General features: G+C 36.0%; 1 protein-coding gene across 5 annotated transcripts in view; it reads right to left on the reverse strand.

Annotated features, from left to right (window-relative positions):
* Positions 1–13138, reverse strand: part of DMXL1 (Dmx like 1) — a 181779-nt gene that overhangs the window by 26142 nt on the left and 142499 nt on the right. For all 5 annotated transcript variants that reach the window (XM_038008726.2, XM_038008720.2, XM_008014213.3 and 2 more), the window contains 3 exons: positions 6014–6100; positions 2469–2590; positions 1981–2122 (listed from right to left, as the gene is read on the reverse strand). In XM_038008726.2, coding sequence (XP_037864654.2) covers positions 1981–2122; positions 2469–2590; positions 6014–6100 — 351 coding nt within the window. The remainder of the gene's footprint in view (positions 1–1980; positions 2123–2468; positions 2591–6013; positions 6101–13138) is intronic.

Raw genomic sequence — 13138 nt, forward strand, 5'->3', positions numbered from 1 at the left:
AAAAAAAAGACAAGTAAATAATGAATAATTTCAATAACTGGTAAGTGCTAGGGATGATAAAGATGATAAAACATAAGTTGAGTGGGGGTAGAGTGGGTAGGGGCAAATGCCTTAATTAGGGAAGCCAGGGAAATCTGGGGGGATTTGAGTTGAGATGTGAATGGTAAAACAGAGGGATGCAGCATTTTAAGCAGAAGGGAAGGCAAGAGCTCCTGACATGACCATGAGCTTAATACGTTCAAGAGACAGAAAGAAGCCAGTGTAACTACAGCAAAGAGAATCAGATGTAGAATACAGGGAGGTGAGATGGCAGAAGGTTAAATTCTGCAGGGCCATATTAATGTTATTTAAAAGTTGTACTGGGAAATCTGAAATTTTTTAGAAAGTGAGTGACAATCTCGATGTTTTAGAAAACAGTAACTGGCTGCTGCTGTGTAAAGAATAGAAGGAGGAAGAGACCAGCAAGAAAGATGTTACAGGAAAAACTATATTGTAATCTCTGAAGCTGGAGTTCAAAAAGTGCCTATTAGTCCTATTCACTTCTTTGGCATATTCCCCTTGAGTTCTCCTTTAAAAGATTATAATATCAGTAAGTTTTACAAATGAATTGTAACACACCTGTAAGCTGGAAAAAGAATTTAACCACTACTGAGCAAGTCATTTCATCTGAATAATTACTAGGTTGTTTTTCAAGTTCATTTTAATCCTTAAAACACTGCCACTTGAAATCATTGAACTAAGGAGAACAGAAGTCTTTAAAACAAGCTCCACCAAGACACATTTAACAAAGTGACCTAAGTTGAACCACTTGACATTTCTGGATCTCAAGCTTCATCTGAAGAATGTTTAAGTACGAGTAAATAACAACTACAACAGACACTGCAAATTATAAGGTAATATCAACTATAAAGGAACTGCATTAGGTACAAAATATTACAAGGTATTATTAAAGATGACTGAGCCTTTACTTGAACAATTACCCATACTAATTAATGAAAAAAAAATATGTATTTTTTGGCCAAGGAAAGCATTCTACAGGACTTATGAAATTCTGAAAAACTACCACCTTTTTTTGCTTCTTCTAATCTGTTCATTAGTTCCTATACCCTAAGTAATAATAAAGGAAACTCTTGGAAGTACAAACACGAATCACATCTCTAGGCAATCAGGGTTAAAACAGATCCTCCATCACTACAGAAAAATTATGTTTCAGTTCACCATTATATTGCTTTTTGCTTAACTTAAAAAATTGTATTGTTTTTGTTAAAAAAAAAAAAAGAATATTTGTCCTGGCATTTAAAAAAGTGGTAATACGGATATACTTGTTAATTGATATCCATTAAAAGATACCTAGACATCGGGTTAGCAAACCTTTTTTTATAAAGGACTGGATAGCAAATGTTTTGGCTTTATGAATATTTACTTTCTGTTGCAGATACTCAATTCTGCCACTGTAGTGTGAAGGCATCCACAGACAAAATAGAAACAAATGACTATGGCTGTGTTCCTGTAAAACTTTATTTATAAAAAGACACTGAAATCAAGTTTCATGTAATTTTCATGTGCCAAAAAAATACTATGTTTGTTTTTTCAACCACTGAAAAAACAACATGTATACCATTTCACTAAAATGTATACACCATTCTTAGCATATTAGCTACATAAAAACAGGTCATGGGTAGTATTTGATCTATGGGGAATAGCTTGCTGAAGCCTGATCTGAACCATTATGTTTCAAATAATTCTTAATTAAAATATAGCTCTTTGGTTTTCAAGCAAAGTATATTTTTGAAACGATTTGTTATTACCCTTTCAAATGAAAACATACTATTCTTCATTACCAAAATTTACAATTTCCAACATGTAAGACTTATAAAACTTTAGGAATTAAGAAAAATGTTTTAAATCATCCTTTACCCATTAACCTAGAGGGAAAAAAAAAGTTACATATAACTCAAACTTATTTTTAACTTTACATACCACAGATGCTCCTCTGCCGGTCTGTGTACTACCAAGCCACGGCATGTTGATTGGAGTGCCAGGATTGCTATGTGTATATGGAGTTGTACCTTGAACAGCTGTTAAATCATCACGAGCATGTATAACCAAGAAGTCTTCTGATCTATAAAGGAATGTCAACCAGAATAAAAACAACTCATCATTTCTTTCTTTTTTACACTTGAAAGGTCTAAAATTTGAATTTATAGTTCCCTTTAAAATTAATTTTCTTCAATTCTTATTTGTAACTCACACACAATGACCTCATACCTGAACAATTTCTGTTCCCTTCACTTACTCTTCTCTCAATTCCTTTATTTAAAGCTCTTGCCACCCCTCATTTAGCATATCAGCTTCTACTCTGCTAACAATCTATAAATTGCTTTAAAGAATCTTTTGAAAGTGATAGTTCAGTAAATATAGTCATTCATACTGCAACATTACTAAATAAAAACAAAGTATGAAGGTACCCTTTGGTTTCCACTTCTATATCATCATCTACCCAAGTGTAGATCTGTGTGGCCAGAATTCCAGAAACATCCAGTTCTTGAACATCATGACTGGAAGCAATTGCTATGCAGTTTCTATTTGCCTGAAAAATAAGTCAAACAGTAATTTTAAAAGAAACAGGCAAAATAGGTATATAAGCTGCTTTGAAAATGGTAGTTTTGTAATGACCTCTAGCAGTGACAACTAAAGTACAAGATGTACAGCATTCTTACTTTTAGTGAAATAATAAGCTTCAGTTTGGAGATATGTTTATGTTCTAGGAAAAGTATATCCAATAGAAAGCCAGTATAAATGGCAATACATCCAGCATTTTATTTCCTCTCCTAGTACTGTCTTTCTAGACTGCTAGAATGCTATGATCTTTCTAAGGTTTGCAAAATTCAGGAATGTGGAGGAAGATAGGAGCCCTGTAGGGTACAGAAAGGTGAGGGCAATAAGGAACTCCAAACTAAAAACATAATTATTAATTATTCAAATAAAACAACTTTCTCCTAAAGCTTTTCAATCTTAGGGGAAAAAAAAAAAAAGAAGTGGGAAAGGGTCACAGAAAAAAGGTGTAAGGGCAGAAATATAGTGGGAGAAGTATGCCAGAAAAAGATCACAAATGAAAAGTTGCTAAGATTAAATGACATGACATTTTAAATGCCTATGAATCAAAAATGTACATCTTGGCTGGGTGCGGTGGCTCACATCTATAATCCTAGCACTTTAGGAGGCTGAAGCAGGCAGATAGCTTGAGCTCAGGAGTTCGAGACTAGCCTGGGCAACATGGCAAAACACTGTCTCCACAAAAAATACAAAAATTAGTTGGGCATGGTGGCATGCACCTGTAGTCCCAGCTACTTGGGAGAATGAGGTGGAAGGATTGCTTGAGCCCAGGATGTCAAGGCTGCAGTGAGCTGACATTGCACCACAGCACTGGGCACCAGGCATGAGACCCTGTCTCAATAAATAAATAAATGCATATCTTTAAAACAGAAAACAGGAAGATAATGACATCAAAGAGAAAATAGGATTACCATTACTGCTATGTAAGATTCTAACACAAACTATTAAGAAAAAACAGAGATCTTAGAAATAAATGAAAAAATGATATAGCTAGATTATTGGGTGGTAATTCTCCATGGGTCTCCCAAATTCTGCATGTTTTATAAGCGAGTCATGTTTGCCCTTTTTTCTGCAGTATAATTACCAGGATGTTTGTATAACTATCGTCTCTCCCTCCAGAGCAAAGGGCAAGAATACTTACTATCTATTATAAAAGATTTGGTTTCCCTAAACTCGGTGATCCTCTCCTATAATATAACCTACTATGTGTGTAGGTAAGGTAGGTATCATCTGGCCCTCTTCCCATCATTCTCTGGAAATTGTGGCTCAGGGAACCAGTGTAAAGTGCTGATTTTCTGGTTATTGCTTTTGCTGTTAGACATAAACTGTTGTTTGTCTCTGATCAAATAATCGTATGTCTTCTAACAGCATCCATTAAACTGTTTAATGGATCAATTAAATGGACTGTTTAAACAATCCACTGCCTGCCTCAAAGAGAATTGTTTCTGTGGCAACTAACAGAAACAGAAAGGTAACTGTTAGTTTTAATTTAAGGTAAAATCTGAGACCCTTCATAGTTTTCGACACAGGTAGTTCCCAACTAAACAAATGGCAAAAAAAATCTCAATGGCATTTAAAAAAAGGCAATTTAAAGCAAAGGTATTATTTCTCAGCTGCAAATTTAGTAAGGATATTAAAAATAGCAACTCGTCCAGGCGCAGTGGCTCACAACTGTAATCCCAGCACTTTGGGAGGCCGAGGCGGGCAGGTCACGAGGTCAAGAGATCGAGACCATCCTGGCCAACCAACATGGTGAAACCCCATCTCTACTAAAAATACAAAAATTAGCTGGGCGTAGTGGTGCACACCTGTAGTCCCAGATACTTGGGAGGCTGAGGCAGGAGAATCGCTTGAACCTGGGAGGTGGAGGTTGCAGTGAGTCAAGGTTGTGCCACTGCACTCCAGTCCAAGCGACAGAGTGAGACTCTGTCTCAAAATAAAATAAAATAAATAAATAAAAATATAAAAATAGCAAATCTGGGGAAATAAAAATTAAACAGGCATATTCATAGACAGTAACCTGTAGACTTTATATATGTGAATAACTATTCATTACCAGTACTTATATATAAACACTCAAGAAGAAAACAACTAGTTTCTTTTATAGTACAGAATATTTTAAACGATATTTTCTTCAAGAAAGAACATGTAATGCAGGTATAGATAATAATTTTTTTTTTTTTGTAGAGACAGGGTTTCACAATGTTGCCAGGCTGCTATCAAACTCCTGGCCTCAAGTGATCCTATTGCCTTGGCCTCCCGAAATGTTGGGATGACAGGTGTGAGCAACCACACCTGGCCAATAATTTTGTATTTGACATGTATATATAATATCACGTTATACAGATATTACAACTGGCTAAGGGGCTGACTCCAGATTTGCCTGTTTCGCACAGAACTGTTTCTTTGACAACAGAACTGTCTGAAGCAGGCAAATCTGGAATCAGCCCCTTTACCAGTCATTGCTCAATGGTGTCTAAGAGGGAAATGAAGTGAAGGACGCAGAACAACAAAGATACTATCCAGAAGAATTCAGAGAAGACAGACATAGCACAGAAAGATAGAAAACCAACTGGTGAAAGGATTACTAAATGGGTAATTTTCCTGTGTATCACATTTCCCCGTATATATTACAGGGTATGTATCTATATAACATTTAAAAATTATTTTAAATTTAAGAACATATGAAAATTTATTTTATATATATGTATACAATATCTCCTTTAGGTATCTTCTATGAATACACAAAAAGAAGATACACATATCCTTTAAGTTAACGGAAGGAAAACAAAAGAATAATTAGAAGTCATCAGGAACTATACAGCAAGGCAATTAGGGGAGATAGAAGGGGAAAATGATTAAGACAGATTTCAATCTTGGACTATATTACCTAAGGCCACCTCTTCTGTAAGGAGCATACAGACATCTAAAGAGGATGTTAAGTAGAAATTTAAGAAATACTAAGAAAATACACATGTTCGGCAGCTATTGGAGGTATACATCAAAGAGGGAGAATTTGAGTCACATAAACTTAAATCTTACCAAATACCCAGAACCACATTTGACATATTCATAAGGAATATAAAAAACTTTTTCTGTGGGTTAACTACTGTACTACATTGTATAAATTCTAAAAACGATTGTTTATATATTTGGTACTTCTCTCTGCATAGTAATAAAACATTATGTATTTTATCAGCTACATATCCAAAATCATATAATAACAAAATCACATTATCAAATAATATCATTTTATAAAATAAAAGAAGTATCCAGGTTGCAATTTAAGGAACTGGAAGCAGCTTTGGGAAAGAAATACTGGATAAACTGATAAAACAGAATATATTATCCAACTACAAATACTTAATAAACAAAAGAAGAATGTCTATGTACTTACCTTATTAACAGCAAACGCAGTAATGATATCAGATTCCTTATGAATAATTCTCGCTTTACCTCCAGGATATCCCAAATCTGCTTCTATCTAAATAAAAGGAAACAAAACCGAAAAATGCAGTGATTTTAGTAATAGAACTAATAATATGTGCCTATCTATCAATTAGTACTTGCATAAATTATTTTAAGAAACTAGATATTTCAATTCTAAAGGACTATTGTATCTGCTAATTATCCCTAAAACAAAGTTTGACAAGGGAAATTTAAATTTCTTCAAACTTGCTTTTTTACACATAAAAAAACAGCTGATAGAACACACAACTTCATTAAGTGGTTATCCGCCCAAGACACAGTGAAGTAACTTTAAAGGATCAACGCATTCTAACTATTAAAGCAAAATGTATTTACCAAGTTTCTTAGCATTATAATTCTTTAATATTATTTTAAAAAATTTAAAAGGTCAGACAGTCAATATTTTAGGTTTTGCAGACCACAAAGGGTCACTGTTGCAATTTCTTTCAAACCTTTAAAAATTCTCAGCTCATGGGCTATATAGAGGCAGGTGAGATTTGGCCAGCTGGTTGTAGTTAACCTTCAATTTATAGAGAAACCTGAAATCCTGAACGGCAAAATAACTTGCCCAAGTGAGTAATCATTTTAGTAGCTAAATAAACCACAATTCTATGTACTTTAGATGGGGGACATATATTTGACCTTCTGCTTACTTCAGACAAAGTGTATACATCTTTGGACTTAGAAAAGAACACTATGTAAATTCAACACTTACTAAAATAAGTTGAAAAGAGGAGGCAATTAAAGAGTTGAATTGTTGCCTAATATAGGACATTATTTCATATTATCTTTTTTGTTTTTTGAGATGGAGTCTTGCTCTTGTCACCCAGGCTGGAGGGCAGTGGCCCACAGTCTCAGCTTACTGCAACCTCTGCCTCCCAGGTTTAAGCGATTCTCCCGCCTGAGACTCCCAAGTAGCTGCGATTACAGGCGCCTGCTACCATGCCTGGCTAATTTTTGTATTTTTAGTAGAGATGGGGTTTCACCATTTTGGCCAGCCTGGTCTCAAACTCCAGACCTCAGGTGATTTGGCGGCCTTGGCCTCCCAAAGTGCTGGGATTACAGGCGTAAGCTACCATGCCTGGTCATCCTAACTTTCAATCTTTTAAAATTAATTAGGTTCACAGACTTATTGTGAAACACATACATTATTTGAAATCAGCATACAATACATTTACTTCCTGCAAAATTTTGATAGAAATATCACCAATGCCTGGCCATTGACCACAGAACTGATCAGAATATGCAGTGTTTTAAAAACAGTAACTAAGGTCAGGCATGGTGGCTCATGCCTGTAATCCCAGCACTTTCAGAGGCTGAGACGGGTGGATCACTTGAGGTCAGGAGTGCAAGAGTAGCCTGGCCAACATGGAGAAAACCTGCCTCTACTAAACCACTAAAATTAGCTGGACGTGATGCTGCGCGTCTGTAATCCCAGCTACTTGGGTGGCTGAGGCAAGAGAATCGCTTGAACCCAGGAGGCAGAGACTGCAGTAAGCCGAGATCGAGCCATTGCACTCCAGCCCAGGCAACAGAGCAAGACCCTGTCTCAAAAAAATAAATAAATAAATAAAATGAAGGCAATTAAGATGACTGTTCAATTGGAAAGCTGAAAGAGACTTACAAGATAACCAAACCAAAATACCCCTACGGAAACAAAAATCAGTCACCATATATAAAGAGCCAAATATATTCTAAAGTATAATTTACTTATGAAGAATTTCAGTATTCGCTGAACATTCTGGTTGACTTGAGGATCAACTTGTCTTCTAAGGGAAGTCTCAGCTCTGACTACAAAAGGCTGATTATCTGTTAATGATGTACATAACAAATTCCATAATTTTATGACAAAATTCCAACTTACCTACCAATCTGCCTGGTATCTCAAGTATACTAAATGTTCATTCTTAGGTTTTAAAGAAATTGGCGACAGAGAAAGATGATGGCTCCATGGAATAGAGGGATGTGCTACTTGCTGGTTATGGTAGGATGGGGGATCATACCAGTTTCACCTGGGGAATTTTTTTTTAAACTTTACATGTATGGGAGGAAAGCTCCTGCAGGTATGAACTTCAGAAAACCTTTCTCTATGTAGGAATACATTCCTGTCCTCATTATTTACTAAGAACATTGTTTCTCAATAAGGTAGTGTCAAGATAACCTGAATAACAGTCAACTGAGGTGACTTTTTTTTTTTTTTTAAATACAAAGACTCTGAACCCCATGTCAGATACATAATCAGAATGTCATGAGGGTGGGTCAAAGAAATGGTGGTATCTCAGAAGTCTTAGATTAAATTTGTGAATGACCATAAGTGGCAGAAGGTAAGACTGGAGATAAAGGTAGAAGTTCAGCACCTGCAGGGCCTTAAAAGAAATAATAAAGAGTTCACATCCTGTTCTAAGTCAGAGAAACCATTGGTGGATTTTGAAAAGTCTGGCTATTGTGAGAGAAAACATAAAGGGTTTGAGAATGACTGCCAGAAAACCAGTTAAAGGGCAACTACAGTAGCTGAAGTGAGAGATCATAGTGGATTGGATTAGGGAAGTAGGAATGGTGACAGTGATAAGTGTTTGGAATTGGGATACATTTTGTTAATGGGCTGTAATCATAGTCTGAGTAAAAGAAGGAAAGAAAAAGGATGAATCCTAGTTATCAGGCCTGTCAGCTGGGTGAGTAAAGGTACCATTTACTGAGATGGACATAAGTGAAGGAAACAGTGGGGAGTAGGTTTGTAGCAGTCAATGTCTGAATTCGGGAAATTAGTTGGGACTAGAGAGATTAGAGAGTTGTCAGTATACAGATTATATTAATATTTAAATCGTGAGATAACCCAAGGAGAGAGTAAAGATAGAAAAGATAAAAAGTTAGAGAACTTAATTCTGGGGCAACCAATATTTCAAGGACCGGAAAAAGACAATTCAGTAGTTATCAATTAGCTAACATAAGAAATAGAAGAGTTTGGGCCGGGCGCGGTGGCTCAAGCCTGTAATTCCAGCACTTTGGGAGGCTGAGACGGGCGGATCACGAGGTCAGGAGATTGAGATCATCCTGGCTAACACGGTGAAACCCCGTCTCTACTAAAAAATGCAAAAAACTAGCCGGGCGAGGTGGCGGGCGCCTGTAGTCCCAGCTACTCGGGAGCCTGAGGCAGGAGAATGGCGTAAACCCGGGAGGCGGAGCTTGCAGTGAGCTGAGATCCAGCCACTGCACTCCAGCCTGGGCGGCAGAGGGAGACTCCGTCCCAAAAAGAAAGAAAGAAAGAAAGAAATAGAAGAGTTTGATATTATGGAAACTAAGTGAGGAAACAATTTTAGAAAAATGTTATGGGTCAACACTACCAAATGATTATTAAGAAGTTGAATCATATGAAGACAGATAATTGACTACTAAATTTAGTATATTGGAAGTCAATGGTGACCATGTCTATGACAATCTCAGTGGAGTGGGCTGGAAATAATAACTAAATTAGAAAGAATGTGATATCTGGTGAATAAGAAGTGGAGTCCACCGGGAAAGGATCATAGAGACTTTCAAAGGAATTGATAATGTTTTATTTCTTAAGCTGGGTGGTTTGTTTACAGTGTTTCAACATTATTGCTTAAATCTTGAATGACTTTATAGGCAACTCTAAGTGAATTTTGCTATATTGGAGACTAGAGAAATGGAGTATTTTTTAAAGGCAAAACATTAAAATATATTTGCTCATGCTAATGAGAATAATTTGAGAGAGGTAAACATTTACTGATGAGGAGAGAGGGAGATGGGCTTCAGTTATTAAGAACTGAAGACAAGTTCTTGGGTAGGTGAAAGCAGGTAAGATCTGTGCACAAGTGAAAGATCTGCTCTTGAATAAAAGGGTGACAGTTCACTCACTGTTAAAGGAGGCAGAAGAAAATATCTGCATATAGAGCAGAAATTAGATGATGATGGGCAGGTTAGGCTAAATCACTGCTGACTGCACTTATTTTAACAGCAAAATATATTGATATGTGGGGAGGGGAAACAAATACTGGAAGTTTGAGGAAATGGAAAAAGTATGAAAATGAAAATGAAAAAACAAATTTGCTATAGAGCAATTTATTATGACTGCAGGGTAAGTTTTATGTTAATTTGGGATTTGTGCTATTTAAAGTGAGGCAAGCTCCAGGGTTTGTGCTTCTCCTCCAAACACGTTCAGCTGCTTGAGTGCAGGCACAGAATAGGACAAAGAGTTGGGTTTAAGCAGATTTGGGAATTTTCAAGGGAAGTATAGTGTAGGAAGAACAGAGATAAGGATGTTTGCAAGTGATTGACTGATTCCATGATGGATCATGAAATCTGAGCTGGGAAGGGAAGGAAGCAGGAACATGATACAGTCAGCCAAAAACAGAGACAGAACTTGCGTGTGCTATGAACATAATTTTATTTGTTAAAGGCCTCACAACATAACATTATAGTTAAAAAAAATCACAATGAATATGGTCTCAAAAGATCTCCTAAAATTTCAAGTCACACTTTGTAAAGATGCCATGCTTTGATTGGGTTGGATATGTGAGGAAAAAAGAATCCAAATATTAATGCTAAAAGAGATTTAAAGAGATTATGCAGATCAAAAACTAAACACAGAATTGCTATATGATCTAGCAATTCCACTTCTGTATATACCCCAAAAGACTGAAAGCAGAGACTGAGATATTTGTATATCAATGTTCATAGCACCATCATTCACAATAACCAAGAGAGACACAACTTTGCCATTTAAAAAACTTCAGGATTCTACCAAACACTTCAGAAATAACACTAATTCTATAAAAATTCTTCCCAAAAATTAAAGAGGAGAGAATCTTCATCAATTCATTCTAAGAGTCTAGCATTAATCTGAGACCAACACAAACAACATTGTAAGAAAACTACAAACTAATATCCTTCATGAACACAGATGTAAAAATTCTTAGAATTTTATCAAATGTAACTATATATATAAAAAGGATAACACATCATGACCAAGTATAGCTTATGCTGGGAATACTAGATTGGTTTAACATTTTAAAAAATTCATTAACCTATCATATTAAAAAAGAAAAAAGGATGATCATCTCAATAGTAGGCAAAAAAAAAAAAAAAAAATCATTTGATAAAAATCTGACATCTTTTTCTTATTAAAAACTCTTAACAAAGTAGGAACGCAAAGAAACGTCCTCAAACTTATAAAGGACATCTACAACAAACCTAAAGGAAACATTTTACTTAATAATAAAAGACTGTTTTCCCCAAGATCAGAAACAAGGTAATAATGTCTGCTGGTGATCACTTCTATTCAACACTGGACTGGAAGTTCTAAGTCAGAGTGATAAGGCAAAAAAAAAAAAAAAAAAAAAAAAAAGAAAAGAAAAGAACTTAGATGAAGAATATATTTGAAGGACTTATAATACATGACTTCAAGATTTATTATAAGGTTATAGTGATAAAGACAGTGAGCTATTACCATAAAGATGGATCAATGGCCCAAAATACACTCCAGAATTAGACCTACACATCTGCATCAGTTTTGAAAAGGTGAAAGAGATAGTTTAGTGAAAGAAAAGATAATCTTTTCAACAAATAATGCTGTAAATACAGATGCAAAAACAACAACAGTAACAAAGAACTGAGGTCTATACTTCACACCATGTAAACAAATTAACTTGAAATGGATTATAGACCTAAATGTAATACTAAAACTCTAAAACACTTAGAATAGGAGAAAGTTTTTGTGACCTTAGGCTAGGCAAAGATTTCTTAAATACAACACCAAAAGAAAATGAATAACCAGAACTAATACATTAGACATCACAAAATTAGAACTTCTGCACATCAAAAGAACTTGGGGCCAGCTGCAGTGGTTCACGCCCCTCTTCCCAGCACTTTAGGGGGCCAAGGTGGGCAGATCACTTGAGGCCAGGAGTTTGAGACCAGCCTGGGCAACATGGTGAAATCCACTCTACTCACCTACTAAAAACACAAAAATTAGCCAGGTGTGGTAGTGCACACCTGAGAATTGCTTGTACCTGGCAGGTGGAGATTACAGTGAGCCAAGATCACACCACTGCACTCCAGCCTAGGCAACAGAGCAAGACTTTGTTTAAAAATAAATAAAAAAAATGAAAGCACTTTGTAAAGAGAATGAAAAGACAAGCCACAGAATAAGAGAAAATATTTGCAAATCACATTTCTGATAAATGATTTTTATCCAGAACATACAAATAACTGTTAAAACTGAATTAAGATAACAAGCAACCTAATACAAAATAAATACAACATTTGAAGGCAATTCATGCAGACAGACAAATGGCAAATAAGCATGTGGTAAGATGCTCGATGCAAATTAAAACCACAATGAACTACTACTACATACCTACTAGAATGGTTAAAATGAAAATATAGACTACATCAACTGTTGGTAAGAATGTAAGGCAAGGCTGGGCATGGTGGGTCACACCTGTAATCCCAGCACTTCAGGAGGCTGAGGTGGGAAGATTGCTTGAGCCCAGAAGTTTGAGACCAGCCTGCGCAATATGGAGAAACCCCACCTCTACAAAAAATAAAAATGAGCTGGGCATGGTGATGCATGCGTGTAGTCCCAGCGGCTCAGAAGGCTGAGGCAAGAGGACTGCTTGAGCCCGGGAGGTCGAGGCTGCAGTGAGCCATAATCACACCACTATACCCAGTCTGGGAGACACAGTGAGACCCTGCCTTAAAAAAAAAAAAAAAATAGAATGGGATTTTGTACACCAACCATTGAGAATGTACCTAAATGGTACAACCACCTTGGAAAATATTTGAATAGTTTCATAAAACGTTTAACATATACCTACCACATGATCCAGTCTTTCCACTCCTAGGCATTTACACAAGAGAAATGAAAGCATTTTTCCATACAATGTGACTTGTGCACGAATATTCAAAGCAGCCTTATTTGGAATAGGTCCAAAATAAAATCAGCTCAAGTGTTCATTAACAGGTAAACTATGGTATATCCATATAATGTAATAAGCATCATAATAAAAAGGAAGGAACTACTAAAACACACAAC

Source organism: Chlorocebus sabaeus, chromosome 23 (assembly GCF_047675955.1).
Source record: "Chlorocebus sabaeus isolate Y175 chromosome 23, mChlSab1.0.hap1, whole genome shotgun sequence".
Classification (NCBI taxonomy): Eukaryota; Metazoa; Chordata; class Mammalia; order Primates; family Cercopithecidae; genus Chlorocebus; species Chlorocebus sabaeus.